The 14423-nt window shown below is 43.4% G+C and overlaps 1 protein-coding gene across 4 annotated transcripts in view; it reads left to right on the forward strand.

Annotated features, from left to right (window-relative positions):
• The window catches only part of OTUD3 (OTU deubiquitinase 3), a 35045-nt gene extending 20934 nt beyond the window's left edge, over positions 1-14111 (forward strand). For 3 of the 4 annotated variants that reach the window (XM_088843185.1, XM_088843190.1, XM_088843192.1), the window contains exons 5-8: positions 5182-5313; positions 5992-6088; positions 7926-8110; positions 9121-14111. In XM_088843185.1, the coding sequence (XP_088699311.1) occupies positions 5182-5313; positions 5992-6088; positions 7926-8110; positions 9121-9378 (672 nt within the window). In that variant the 3' untranslated portion in view covers positions 9379-14111. The remainder of the gene's footprint in view (positions 1-5181; positions 5314-5991; positions 6089-7925; positions 8111-9120) is intronic. The other variant, XM_088843189.1, reaches the window with a different exon arrangement.
• The last annotated feature ends 312 nt before the right edge of the window (positions 14112-14423 follow it).

The following is a 14423-nucleotide window of genomic DNA, read 5'->3' on the forward strand; positions in this document are numbered from 1 at the left end:
AAAAGAACTCTCACATAGTTTATTTTAGTACTCCTGTATGTTCATTTTTTTAAAGGAAATTTGGTCATGTCTATTTGGTACTTGTATTGATATACAGATATGAGTGTATGGATTCAACTATATTTTTCCTTGTTGTTACAAACTGTTTATTTTTATAATTATATGTCTTTTTCTCCATTGATTTAGCTTGCTGCTTTTTTCATATACTAAATTCCCATATGGGTCTATTTCTAGACATTGATTCTATTCCACTGTTTTTTTCTGTTCATATGTTCATTGTTTTATGTTTTAAAATCTAGTAGAATTTTTCACCCATCATTACTTTCTTTTTTATGGTTGCCTGTATATTTTTGCTTTTTTGTTTTATATATGAATGTCAGAATAAGTTTGTCTAGCTAAAAAGTCCTGGTAATATTTCCTTTTATTGTAATCTCATTAAGTTAATAAACAAGCAAAAGTTGACATCTGTATGATGTTGAATCTTCCTAGCCAGGAACCTGGTAATCTTTTTATTTGTTTAATTGACTTTTTTTGGTTATCTGCAGGAGTGTTTTTTTCATATAGATCTGTCCCATTTTTTGCTGACTTTATTCTTAGATGTTTTGTTTTCTGTTCCTCTTGTAAGGAAAGCGTCTTTTTTTCCCTTTACATTTGTATGTGTGAAATTTGATAACAAAATGTTAGTCATGTGTGTACTCAGCTATCCTACAGAGTTTTCTTTCTTTTTAATTGAGGTAAAGTTCATATAACGTAAAATTCACCATTTTCAAGTGTACAATTCCGTGGCACTGAATACACCCACAAAGCTGAGTGAACACTTCCTCCATCCAGTTCCAAATAATTTTCAACACCCCGAAAGAAAGCCTGGTGCCTGTTAAGCAGTTCCTGCCCATCCCTTTTCAGCCCCAGCCCCCACCAGTCTACCTTGTGTCTCTGTGGGTTTACCTTTTCTTGGCATTTTTTATCACAGAGTCACGCACTGTGGCGTTTTATGTCTGGCTGTCCTTAGCCTGATGTGTTTAGGTTCATCCACGGCATAGCACACAGCATTACTCGGTTCCTTTCCGGGGTCGAATAGATCTCCATCTTATTGACATACCGCATTTTGTTTATCCTTTCATCTGTTGATGGGCATTGCAGATGTTTCTTTTCTTTGGCTGCTGTGAATAGTGCTGCTGTGATTATTTGGGTACAGTATTTGAGTACTTGCTGTCAATGTTTTGGGTGTACAGTTGGCCTGTGAACAGGGGGTCAGGGATGCCAGTGACGCACAGCTGAAGCTCTGAGTGTGACTTGTGGTTCGCTTGCACACCTGAGCTTCTACATCTACAGTTCTGCATCCTCAGGTGTGGCCAGTCGTGAATTGTGTAGTACTATGGTATTTGATACTGGAGACGTCTGTGTAAGTGGACCTGTGAAGTCCACCTCTGTCAACTGTATATGGGAGTGAAATTGCTGGGTCATGTGGTCATTCTGTCTCTAACTTTCTGAGAAACTACCACACTGCTTTCCACAGTGTTTAGCTGTACCATTTTACTTTCCCACCAGCGGTGTATGGAGGGCTTCACTTTCTCTCCATCCTCACCAGCACTTGTTATTTTTCCTTCTTTCTTTTTAAAATTAATGGCCAACCTACAAGATGTGAAGTGGTGTCTTGTAGTTTTGATTTTCATTCCGTAATGATTAATGATGTTTAGCATCTTTTCATGTGCTTGTTTGCCATTTGTTTATCTTTGTTTTTTTTTTTTTCAGTTTCTATCTTTTATTATAATGATGCTATAAACATTCCAGGACAATAAACATATGCATTTCTGTTCAACTTATACCTAGGAGTGGAATTGCTGGGTGACAGGGTAAGCTTGCATTCAGAATACTCAGAATTGGTGGTAGGAATTTAAGCTTCAACCAGGGTTTACAGTTCAAAGTACCAGAAGCCAATTCTGGCAGATTTAAGAAGAAAGGAATTTACTGAAAGACCATTTGGTAGGTCATAAAATCACTGGGAGGATTTGAATAGGCGGCTCAGGAAAAGGCAAGGCGATTGGAGGGCCACATGGGTTGAAATGCAGCCAACATCACACTGTGAAACTAGTGCCAGGAGAACACTGTTTCAGTCACACTATATACCAGACTCCACAGTTCGCAGAGTCAACACTGGACTCTCGCCATCAGACTCACAACGCTGCATACCCCTGTTACTGCCAGAGAGAAACGCCTTAGTCTCAGCTTCTGCACATCTCTAGCTACTGATTTGAAGTCTGGTGTGTACACAGCTCATAGGCCAGGCCCAGGTCACAGCTGCAAGGGAGCCTGGAAAAGTGAGGCAGGCACTTTCCAAACAGAAGAATAGAATAGAGTGCAGCTATTGGGCATAAAAACCTGTTTATAAGACTGCTTCTTTTTTTTTTTTTTTTTTGAACAGAGGAAAATTTATGCGTCGAACCTGGACTGGTCACTTATGATAATATACATGCTACAATTCCATTCTCTCCAATCATTCCACCTTCACCCTCTCCCACAGAGTCCCAAAGACTGTTCTAAATGCCTATGTCTCTTTTGCAGTCTCTTATACAGGGTTTAGGTTACCATTCTTCTAAATTCCATATATATGCGTTAATATACGGTATTGATGTTCTTCTTTCTGGCTTACTTCACTCTGTATAATAGGCTCCAATTTCATCCACCTCATTAAAACTGATTCAAATGCATTCTTTTTGATGGCTGAGAAATACTCCATTGTGTATATGTACCAAAGCTTTCTTATCCATTCATCTGCAGATGGACATCTAGGTTGCTTCCATGTCCTGGCTATTATAAACAGTGCTGCAATGAACATTGGAGTACATGTGTCTCTTTCAATTCTGGTTTCCTCGGTGTGTATGCCCAGGAGTGCGATCGCTGGATCATATGGCAGTTCTATTTCCAGTTTTCTGAGGAATCTCCACACTGTTCTCCATAGTGGCTGTACTAGTTTGCACTCCCACCAACAGTGTAAGAGGGTTCCCTTCTCTCCACACCCTCTCCAGCACTTATTGCATGTAGACTTTTGGATAGCAGCCATTCTGACTGGTGTGAAATGGTATCTCATTGTGGTTTTGATTTGCATTTCTCTGATGATGAGGGATATTGAGCATTTTTTCATGTGTTTATTAGCCATCTTTATGTCTTCTTTGGAGAAATGTCTGTTTAGTTCTTTGGCCCATTTTTTGATTGGGTCACTTAGTTTTCTGGAATTAAGCTGCAGGAGCTGCTTGTATAATTTGGAGATTAATCCTTTATCAGTTGCTTCATTTGCTATTATTGTCTCCCATTCTGAAGGTTGTCTTCTCACCTTGCTTAGAGTTTCCTTTGCTGTGCAGAAGCTTTTGATTTTAATTAGGTCCCATTTGTTTATTTTTGCTTTTATTTCCAATATTCTGGGAGGTGGGTCTTGGAGGATCCTGCTGTGATTTATGTCGGAGAGTGTTTTGCCTACGTTCTCCTCTAGGAGTTTTATAGTTTCTGGTCTTACATTTAGATCTTTAATCCATTTTGAGTTTATTTTGGTGTATGGTGTTAGGAAGTGTTCTAGTTTCATTCTTTTACAAGTGGCTGACCAGTTTTCCCAGCACCACTTGTTAAAGAGACTGTCCTTTCTCCATTTTATATTCTTGCCATTTGTTTATCTTTGAAGAGATGTCTATTCAAGTCCTTTGCACATGTTTTAATTGGACTTCTTGTGATTTGGTCATTGAGATCTAAAAAGCTCTTTATATATTCTGGACACTAGATTCTTATATGACTTTCCAGAATTCTTTTTGTTTGAAGTAGTTTTTTTTCTGTTCTCTCTCTTTTTTAAAGGTGTAGAATTATCTGCAAATAATTATAACTTTTCTTTCTTTTCAGTTTTATACTTCTGATTTTTCTTTATTGGGGGGCTAATTGCATTGCTGTTCTCCAAGACATTGTTAAATAATCATGGCGGTAGTGAAAATCCTTGTTGTTGAGTGGGAATGTAGCTCCATTCTGTGGGTAATTTAACTACACCCACACTAAGAAGCCAGTGGTTGTTTGCAGTTATTCACCACCCTTCGTGGCAGTGGGATGAGCACTTTTCCGTAAATCCTTTCTATCCTGACATTATTTCCTTTGGATAAATTTCAAAGAATCCTGATACACATAACCGAACTGTTAGGGTAAAATTTTAGAATACGTTTTGCTTTTTATTACACATTCTATGGAATATACTGCACGTTGCTGGCTTCCACTTGCCCTTTTATAGGGCACGTGCCCTTGCTTATGTTCCACTCGCTGCATTAATAGCAAGCAGAGGGAGAAAGTGATTGGAAGCCATGGACGGATGACTTTAGCTTTTCTGAAACGGGCTTAGGTCATAAAGTCCTGTGGATACCAAGTGAGCGGCTCTTGGTGGCTTTAGAATTGGGACTTACGGGTTCCCGTGAGTGTGGTGGTAGCACGGGAGGTTGGCGGAGTCACGCTTCCCTGTGATGATTTGGTTTGGACAGGAGCTCCAGCAAACCACAGCTTGCTGGTGAACAGATAGGGCCTAGGGAACCAGGTGAGAGTCGGATGTGTGTCTCTTCAAGGTGAGTTGTCATGCTGAAAACGTTCATTGGGTGCGTATGTGGAAGATTGAATCTGTTACTAGGTTCCCAGCTCTAGAATCCAGCTGAGACAGGTGGGTGCTGCCCGCGTCAGCAGCCATTGCCAAAATGGTGGTCTCTAATGCCATTTTTACTCAGCAGTTTATCCCGTATCTTGGGCCTGCTTTTAAAAAAAATTTTTTTGCACCAGGTCTTCGTTGTGGCACTTGGATGCTTGATCTTCACCGCGCCTTGCAGGGTCTTCAGTTGTGGCTGTGAACTCTTGAGCTGTGGCATGTGGGATCTAGTTCCCTGACCAGGGGTCAGACCTGGGCCTGCTGCAGTTAGGGTGCGGGGTCTTAGCCACAGGACCAGTAAGGAAGTCCCTGGGCCTTTCTTCTTAATACTTCAAGTTGTGGCCTGGAATCTCAGTGTGTGAATGAAATTTAGCTTAGTGCTTGCTGTTCTTTTAAGATTGTTTCTGAATGTTTTTTCATATATTTGAATGTTTTGAGATGGTGGAGTGTTTTCCTGTATTCAAGATTCTGAACATTGTTTGCTAGAATTCCATGATTACCACTCTTTCTGTGTCCTTTAGTTTCAGGTGCTTCATCAAGATGAATCAAATAAAAGAGAGAAGAGCAAGGTAAAGGGAGTTGACTTTGAAGATGACCTGCGAGATGAAGTAGAAGATGCTGTCCAGAAAGTTTGCAACGCAACTGGGTGTTCCGTTAGTATTTGTCATGTGGTAACCGTGATTTAGCAGCAGTCCCTGACTTTTGGCACCAGGAAGTGGTTTCGTGGAAGACAGTTTTTACACAAATCAAGGGGACCTGGGGGATGGTGGTTTTGGGATGATTCAAGTTCAATACACTTATTGTGCACTTTACTTTTAATCATCTAACGCCACCGCTGATCTGATAGGGACTGGTCCGTGGCCTGGAGGTTGGGGATCCCAGGTTTATAGACAGGCATTGTTGAAAACCCGTCTGTACAGGTTTAACCTTTTGAGAAACTGCCACACTGTTTTATGGCCTCACTCTAGCATGCCAACACCCGGTGAGCCAAAGCAGCCCCATGATATTTGTAGTTTGATTTAGTTATGTAGTGTAACTTACTGAGAGCTGTTTATTCATTTCTGTCTTATTTTCTCCACTTTACCCAGTATTGTTCAAAACCTAAGAAAGTATGTGGATTTATTATTTTCTGACGAGTGCAGTTTTGTACGAATTCACTTATTAAATGGTTATTTCAGGTATTCACCTTACTGAGAATATTAAGACATTTTCTGTATGGAAAGTCTTGAAACCTTGCCTCAGTTACATCGTTTTACGTATCAAATTGTTGATGTAGAGATGGACAGGAAAGTACACCCAGATTTTGATGTGTTCCTTTGTTTCTTTCATAGGATTTTGATTTGATCGTTCAGAACCTGGAAGCTGAAAATTATAATATTGAATCTGCGATAATTGCCATGCTGCAGATGAACCAGGGGAGAAGAAACAGTAAGTCTGTGGTTGATATTCTTAAGCTTTCAAGATGATTATGTTGGTGATTTTTCAAATATTTAATTTTAATATTTTTATTAATAATTGGAGAATAATTGCCTCATAATGTTGTGTTGGTTTCTGCTGCACAGCAGCGTGAATAAACTATAAGTATGCATATACCCTTCCCTTGTGGGCCTCCCTTCCCCAGTCCCACCCCTCTAGATGGGACTAGACCACCAAGCTTAGCTCGCTGTGCTACACAGCGGCTCCCCCGGCTGTCTCTTTCGCCCACGGTGGTGTGTATATGGCAGTGCTACTCTCTCCGTCTGCCGCACTGTCTCCACAAGTCACTGCTTTATGTCTGTGTCTCTGTGCCTGCCCTGTAACTAGGTTCATCAGTGCCGTTTTTCTAGATTCCATGCACGTGCATTAATAGATGGTATCAAATTTCCATTTTTAATCAAGTGGCAGGTAGTTAACTATATTGTCATTTATTCATTTAGCAGTTGTTTATTGAGCACCTTGTGTATGCAGGTGGTTTTTACTGGGTGCTAGCTCTGCATCAGGGAGTGTGTCGTCTGGGGGTGGAGGGGCGTGGTGGAGGCAGGTAAGTAAATTGGCGTGGTCATATGTGATGAAGTTGGGGTACAGGGTGCTAGGGGGTGCATGGGAAGGCCACTTAGCCAGTTTTGGAGGATTGGACAGTGTCAGGGAAGACTTATCCTTTTAGAAAGAAGATTCCCATTATAATACCAAAATGATAACTGAAATGGAATGGAGAGAAAAATTACTTTTCTAATGGAAATGTTTACATTCCTAGCATCAATCAGGAGAAGGCAATGGCAGCCCACTCCAGTACTCTTGCCTGGAAAATCCCATGGACGGAGGAGCCTGGTGGGCTGCAGTCCATGGGGTCGCGAAGAGTCGGACATGACTGAGCAACTTCACTTTCACTTTTCACTTCCATGCATTGTAGAAGGAAATGGCAACCCACTCCAGTGTTCTTGCCTGGAGAATTCCAGGGACGGGGGAGCCTGGTGGGCTGCCGTCTCTGGGGTCACACAGAGTCGGACAAGACTGAAGTGACTTAGCAGCGGCAGCAGCAGCATCAATCAACTGGTGATAATTCAGAATTTTTCTTTGTTTAAGCTGAGTTTATTCTGTGATTCAGAGGAAGGAAAGAAAAATGTTAATATCTGTTTTTGCAAGTTACTTATTTTGAATCATTTCAGTACTCATTGCTAGACATTTTATGCCAGATACTGTTCCTGGCATTGTATTAATAGTCTTCTGATTGGGTATTTTATTATCCTCCTTATATGTTTGTTGTACCTTCTTAGAAAGCTGCTCCATGTGATTTTAAAGCAGCGCTGTGCAGTCTGTGTTATCCCGTACGGTATATACTTGACAGGTGGCTAAGTGAGACTGAGGAACTAAATTTAAAATTTTATTTAACTTATTTTTAATCTAAACAGCCACCTGTGGCTAGTAGCCACTGTATTGGAGAGCAGTTTTAGAGCTTATTTCCTTTCTGTTTTAGCGTTACAAATGAAAGATTTCCCCAAAAAATTCATGTTAAAAAGTGGTTTAATTTGATAAAGCACTCAGCTGGTAGGAAGCTGATGAAAGGACTGGTCAACGGGTTATTTTAAAATTTTTCTTCCAAATTTTACCAATAATTTTTTCCTTGTGTTCCCCACTGTATTGACTTGATACTAGAATTTTGCCTCAAGGAAACGTGCTCTCCAAATGACAGTGGTATAGGGAGCCAGGTACTTTGAGTCTTTTAACACTTACCACAGTGTGTAACTATCTTAGGTTTTCAGTTTAACAAACTGTCTTTCTTTGAAAGATGCAGAGGAGAACCTTGAGTCCAGTGGTGGAGTGCTGACGCAGTGTGGTCCTTTATGGGAAGAGGGTGGCAGTGGCACCAGAATCTTCGGAAATCAGGGTGTAAATGAAGGCAGGACTGAAAACAGTAAGGTGCGGGCCACCCCTACTGAAGAAAACAAAGCACATAAAAACCAGCTCCCAAAGGTAGGCCTGAAGGGCTGCCCGGGTAAACGGTGAGTGAGTGGGTGAGTGAGTGAAGTTGCTCAATCGGCGTCTGTGATTTGGCAGCAGTGGCGGGAACTTGGAGCTCGTGTTCATATGTGATTCTATCTTGATTTTATAAAGTGGTTATTGTTGGAAATATGGGGAGTGCATGGGGGATATCATAAAGCGGAATGAAGACCCCACTTGTCCTCTTTGGACTTCGCAGTGACACATGGAAGGAAATATACTCTGAGTTTCTCCACTGTACACACAGATTGGCTCCTTCTCCTGCCTAATGTCATAGCATGTTGGTGGCTTTCTTCGCTGATTGTGTGACTGCGTCCCGTTTGTTGTAAATGCCGTCACCTTCAGTGAACACTTTGTGTATAAATCTTTGTATTTTGCATTATTTGCTTGGCTAGAGTCCCAGATGGAGAAGGAAATGGCAACCCACTCCAGTGTTCTTGCCTGGAGAATCCCAGGGACGCGGGAGCCTGGTGGGCTTCTGTCTATGGGGTCACACAGAGTCGGACACGACTGAAGTGACTTAGCAGCAGTAGCAGAGTCCCAGAAGAAGAATTAACAGGTTAAAGAGCATGGATATGTGAATCTTTTTAAGATCTTCTGGTACGTTGCCACATGCTTCCAAGAAAGGTGGTGTTTCTCCCTTCCCAGCCCAACACTCACAAGTAATATATGACACTATGACTTTACTGAATTTGGGACGTCTTGTTAAGATTTTTACCAGGAAATTCTGAGCTCAGAATGTAACGTAATGTAAAAAGTCACAGGCAGAGGCTAAGATGCAATAAGCTTGTAAGGATTCTGTTAGGATTCCCTGGGGCATTATGCACAGAAAGGCAGCCTGTGGCATTTTTGAGCATTATCTCCAGCTGGCCTAGGGTTAATATTTCTTTGGGTCATTTTGAATTACTTTATGAGGAGAATGGAATTGACTTGATTTGCCAGCCTAGCACGGGGGTATATGTTTGTACTGACTCAGACAGCAGCTTCCTCTTTCAGGTCACAAACAAACAGAGGCGAGAACAGCAGCGACTAGAGAAGAAGAAGCGGCAGGAGGAGCGGCAGCGTCACAAAGCCCTGGAGAGCAGGAGCGGCCACAGGGACAGCAGCAGAAGCGACGCGGATGCGAGCGCCCAGGTCACCTTGGTGAAGACCTTCGCGGCTCTCAGCATCTGACTCTGGCCTCCTGGGAGTTGAGAGGGGCGGATGGCAAGTGCAGGGCTGTGTGCCAGGCTTTCCAGTGAAGCCGTCCTTTCACAGAACAAAACTCAACCCCCGGAATCACTGAGTTAGTTTCCTTCAGGCTGCCTCTTTTTTGTTCAGAGTTTTGTCCAGTGATGTGTTTTATTTAATGAAAGTGCAGTGAAGCCATTCATGTTCTGTGTTTAAAATATCGAGTTTTCGGGGTGAATAGTTAGGTTAAAAAAAAAAACAAAAACTTTTTAAGTGTGGTTTTATTTGCCCTGAAAATTTAGAGTTTGGTGACCCTGGGATCTGTCCTTAACACTTGCGGTGAGTTTTGCTGTCATTGTTCATGAAATAGTTTAGATTAATTGCTAGAAATTCAGAGGACAAGTTTCCTTTGTTTCTGTTTCATTTTCAAACAGACATTAATATGCAGGATAGTTTATAAATGATCTCCAACTCAGGTACATGTTTAGAATTAACTTTCTTCTACTCCAAGTTAATCAGAGAATAATTCAGGAAGTGTTTTTCCAAAGTAATGTGATAGGGAGGTTGTGGCCTATAGTCAGGGTGGCAATTAAACAACCACATTTCTCTTCCTGATCATGATGTTCAGATGGGATTGCAGGTACTGCTGGTTCATTTGTATTCAAGCCATATGATAAATAGGCCTGACTGTTAATTAGGCCTGGGCCTTGCTGGAGAATTGGTGGTGTTGCTGAGTGTTTGATACTTGTTTCTTAATGGTAAGAAGGTGTTTCATGGCTGCTTATGATACAGGTCTGGAATTCTGAAAGCATGTAGTCCCGAATCTGTAGTCGTGAAGGGGAAGATCATGGGAGTCCAAGGTTTTGCACAGGAGGAGCTTGAAGAGTTCTTTTTGTTTTGTACGGAGAGAGTGTCTAGAAGACTTGCTAAGGTTTTTCATGTTCAGATTTTAAGTGAATTGAGTGACTGTCTTTTCTTTCTTGCTATTCTAGATTTAGAGAACTTCCTTCAGAGGAAAAGTAACTTGAGCTGTTGCTTAATTTGTTGGTATTGTGAAAATGAAATCCCGTAAAATGCTGCACTTTCTTCTTTGTAGTTAAGCCTTGTTTGGGATTTTGCTCTCAGAAAAATTCTCCAGCACCCTCTGTAAGTCGTCAGGGACTTAGACCAGCTGGGCCAAGAAAGCACTGTGGCTGAGGCCTGCAGTGACTGCACAGTGCTGAAATAGTCAGGTTTGGGCAGTGGAGGCGTCATTCCTCAAACTGAGTTACATGGAGGTGAACTTTAAAACTAACCCTTGAAGTGGCCAATCTTGGACCGTTTTTGCCTTTTGAGGACCTAATTTTGGAAGAAATAATATACGCTGAACTGAAAAGTAAACTACTGGTTTTCTCCTCCATCTCAGATTTCAAAATTACAAGAGTTCCAAGGCAAACGGAAAACGCTAAGAAGGTTTTGACGTGTATAGACATTGCATTGTATGGGCTGCTCTTGGATTCAGCAGGTTGTCTTTATCAGCAGGTGATTTGCTTTCTTTGGTTTTGATTATGTGTTTTAATTTTCTGTCTGTTGGATTTGGTAACTTTTCGTGGTTGGAGCCTCAGTGATCTCTTGGAGGTGCCCCCAGGGCATGCTGGTGCAGTGCATCACAATACGCTTTGCACTCCGCAGAGTCCTGAGTTAGAGCTTCTGGCTCTCGGTACGAGGAGGTGAGCCATCTCTGTTGCCTTGCCGTCTCCAAGGGAGCATGGGCCAGTGCTTTAGGCTCTGTTCTCCTGGCTTTCCACTGTGACTGAGCATTTCTGAGTGAGCACTGTTTCTTGAATGTTTGTACTGTGAGGACTCAGGAGACCAGATCCTCTCACACGATTAAGCATAATTAGGAATCAGAAACAGCTGAGGGAGACCCATCATCAGAAGTAGTAGGATTGCTTTATTTCACACGGTTAAAGAACGTGGCCTTGGGCTCTGTTGGGTTTTAGAAGTTGCTAAAGAGTTATTATAGAATATTGGGTGCATTTATTTATGAATTACCTGAGGATGGGCTTCGCCTTTTCTTGGGTAAAGTAACTGGTTTTAAAAACTAATCTAGTGGCTTCAGTAATTTTCTTTTATTACTGTTTCACAGTTTTCCAGTTATAATTGGTCTGTGTTCAGTATGTTAATTTAGGGATGTGGTACATGTATCCAACTTAAGTGATATCTTCTAGCTAAGGGTTTAAATTTAAACTTCACTGCCTCTGTCCCACCAGAGTATGAGGTAGATGGAATCTGTGTGGTTGTTGGTTGCCTTGATAGGCTCTGGAGAACCACGTTATTGGCAGCCAAGTGGGGGCCTGGCGTGTTTATTAGTCCTGGCTGACTGGTCAGTGGTGATTACCTGGTTCAGTTACTCAGGTGTGCTGCATAGTAAGAAGTGAGGTTTTCTTAACCTCTGTGGCTGTTAGATGTTTGTTCTGTGGGTTATCTTGATAGCTTTGGTCAGGAGAAAGGGGATGGGGTGGTGGTCCATAGCTGCTTACTTGTCTTACAAGCTGTACATAAAAGTTTTATGAATTTTTTTTAAAGAAGAATATTTTTAAAGGTCAAAGTAAGAAATAAAATTTTAGTGGCAACAGCTTTGTACTGGAGAGGTAGATGTATTAAAACAGCATAGAACCACAGCTTCTAAATTAGTATAGTTGCCACCAGGAGATGTTAGAGAGAAGTTGTGTATGTATATTTGATTTTTCAATAGTAGCATATGCTTTTAGGAGTGAAGTCTGGTCGAAGAATTGTGGCAAAAAGAAGAGTCTCAAGGGTTGAGCTTGTCTTTAGCTTCCCCTGTAAGCTCTGAACACACTTCCACAGCCCGTGTGATTCTGAGGGCTGGTGAAGCGGGAGCTCTGCTGTGGGGCAGCTGGGGCCGGGCTTCAGGGGGCTAGTTTCTGATGCGCCGCCTTCGCCCAGGGCACTCTGCCGGCGGGAGATGCCGCCTGGGGAGAGCCGCGCCTGTGCTCCGTAGGTGGGGACCAGGTGGACTTGGCGCGGGGCTGTGCTTGCCTCGCAGGGAGTGCCTGTTGTCACTGTGCAGTTTCTCTCCTTCTGAGAAACTCTCAACTGCCTGGGTTTCACCGGGTCCACGTGGAACGCTGTCAGTTTACCTCTGTGAGACGGTCAACTCAGAGCGTGCAGTCGGTTGGAGGAAACTCGGACTCCGCGTCAGGGCTGACTCACCCTCAGCCTGGCCAGAAGGGTCGGGGTGGGGCTTGGTTTCAGTGCCGTGGCCGTGGCCCTCTCTGACTCCACTTGGGGTAGACACGTAGCTCTTCACCTTTTTACCTCAAGGCTCTATCTGTGGCAAACCTTTAGACCCAGAGTCTGATGCAGTTTTTTTGTTTATTTTTGTTTGTTTGTTTTGACGTTTTCATCATTCACTGTTTCGTTCATCTCAGCTTTCAGAACAAGCGTTGCTCAAACTCTGGGGCCTTCCGACGGTTGTTCTAAGGTGATTTGATAATGGCACTTTCTACAAGGTGTGTGTTTCTGACCCTAGAGCAAATTGTATGTTTCCACTGATGTTGTTAAGTTGCAGATCTTGATTTCAAATGATAGCCGATCTTCTGCCATCACCTGCGAGAGAGGGGATGGACCGTTGGTTTACAGCAGAGACACTGAGCACCAGTCACGAAGTGCACGTACAGTGCTGAACTCAGAAGGTGCCCCCAGAACCCAGCCCTGGGCAGAATTCGGGCCTTGCCCACTGCCGTCCCCGTGTGTCCAGGGTAACATGCCCTGTGAAAACCTCAGGCTCTCACCCATTTCCTCTGAGGGATTACCTTCCAGAGTCCTGCTCTCATAGTTCAGACTACTTTGTAACTCGATTAAAATGTTCAGCATCCTTGCAAAGTTCCTCGAGAAGGAGCTGATAGCAGTGAAGAAGAATTTCTGTGAAAGCATGAACGTGTGTGTGGTGACCTCGGTGGAAGCAGGGTGTCCCCCAGTCCAGGACCGCTGGTGCTCACTGTGCCGCAGCTCTGGGCGGTCACGACCACTGGGCGAAAGCTCGGCGGCCCGCCCTGCCCCTCCCAGCTCGGCATCCACCAGGGCACTGTTGCCAGCCGTCCGTGATGGGGGTTTGAGTGTGGCCCCAGACCTTGGTCTACGCTCCGATCCTTCAGCAGGTCCTTGGGCCACAGCTGAGGGGTGTGGCTGTGGGCTCCTCCCATGGTTCATCTTCTGGGGGGAATGGCCCTTGGCCTCCCTGGAGCAACCCATCCAGCATCCACCAGCAGCGAGCTCTGTGAGGGGAAGGGAGGAGCCGGGAGCCTGATGGCAGACCTCTGTGTTCCTTGTGTCGGCGAGGAAGCGCTGGTGGGTGTTAGTCCCCTTGACGAGGGCGGGCAGGTGGGTCTGTGGAGAGCACCGGGGCCCCTGTGGCTCAGCCACCTTCTCTTTTTCTCCTGATTGTACTGTACTTGCTCTTGCTGCAGTCAGGAGATACCCAAGACCTCCGTGGGGTCATGACCCAGAGACTTAGCAAGTCTTGCCTTATCCGTGGAGCTCGACAGGGAGAAACGTGACCACTGTCTGATGTTTGTAGTTCATTTCTTCCTTCTTTCCTCTGAACCATTTTGTTTTTTATTTACCAAAGTACTGTACTTGGCTATTTGCAGTGTTTCCAAAACCAAATGTTTTCTTTTTTTGTGTTTTTAATCTTCAATACTTGGTGCAATAGAAGCTGCAAAGATGTGCCACTTTATCTACGAAATGGAGTTTTGTATACCAATAAATTCTAGTTTAAAGACAGAGTTTCGAGTTGTCTTTGTCACCGTCTGACCGCTGTTTGATGGCACGAGATGGAGAGCCTGCCGGTCTTTCTCAGAGATTTTGCAGGAAGCTGGGCCTGTTCTGCCCGTGAATAGTTGTTTGGGATCTCACTGAGCTCAAGCAACTGATTGCAACTTCCGTCCAGGTGAGTGTGGCCGTGCACACTGGCAGGGCCCTCCTCCACTTTCTGCTTGGTGTCTAAGAACATCTCTCATAGTTAGCAGTTGTCTAAATACAGAGCAGCTATCTTTTGGCTGCCCCAAGGGTTTCTCTAGAACTCTGGGGCTTGGTTTGACCCCCATTCCAG

This window comes from Moschus berezovskii, chromosome 2, assembly GCF_049115385.1.
Source record: "Moschus berezovskii isolate FMDL1 chromosome 2, NW_MosBer_1.0, whole genome shotgun sequence".
In the NCBI taxonomy this organism is placed as follows: Eukaryota; Metazoa; Chordata; class Mammalia; order Artiodactyla; family Moschidae; genus Moschus; species Moschus berezovskii.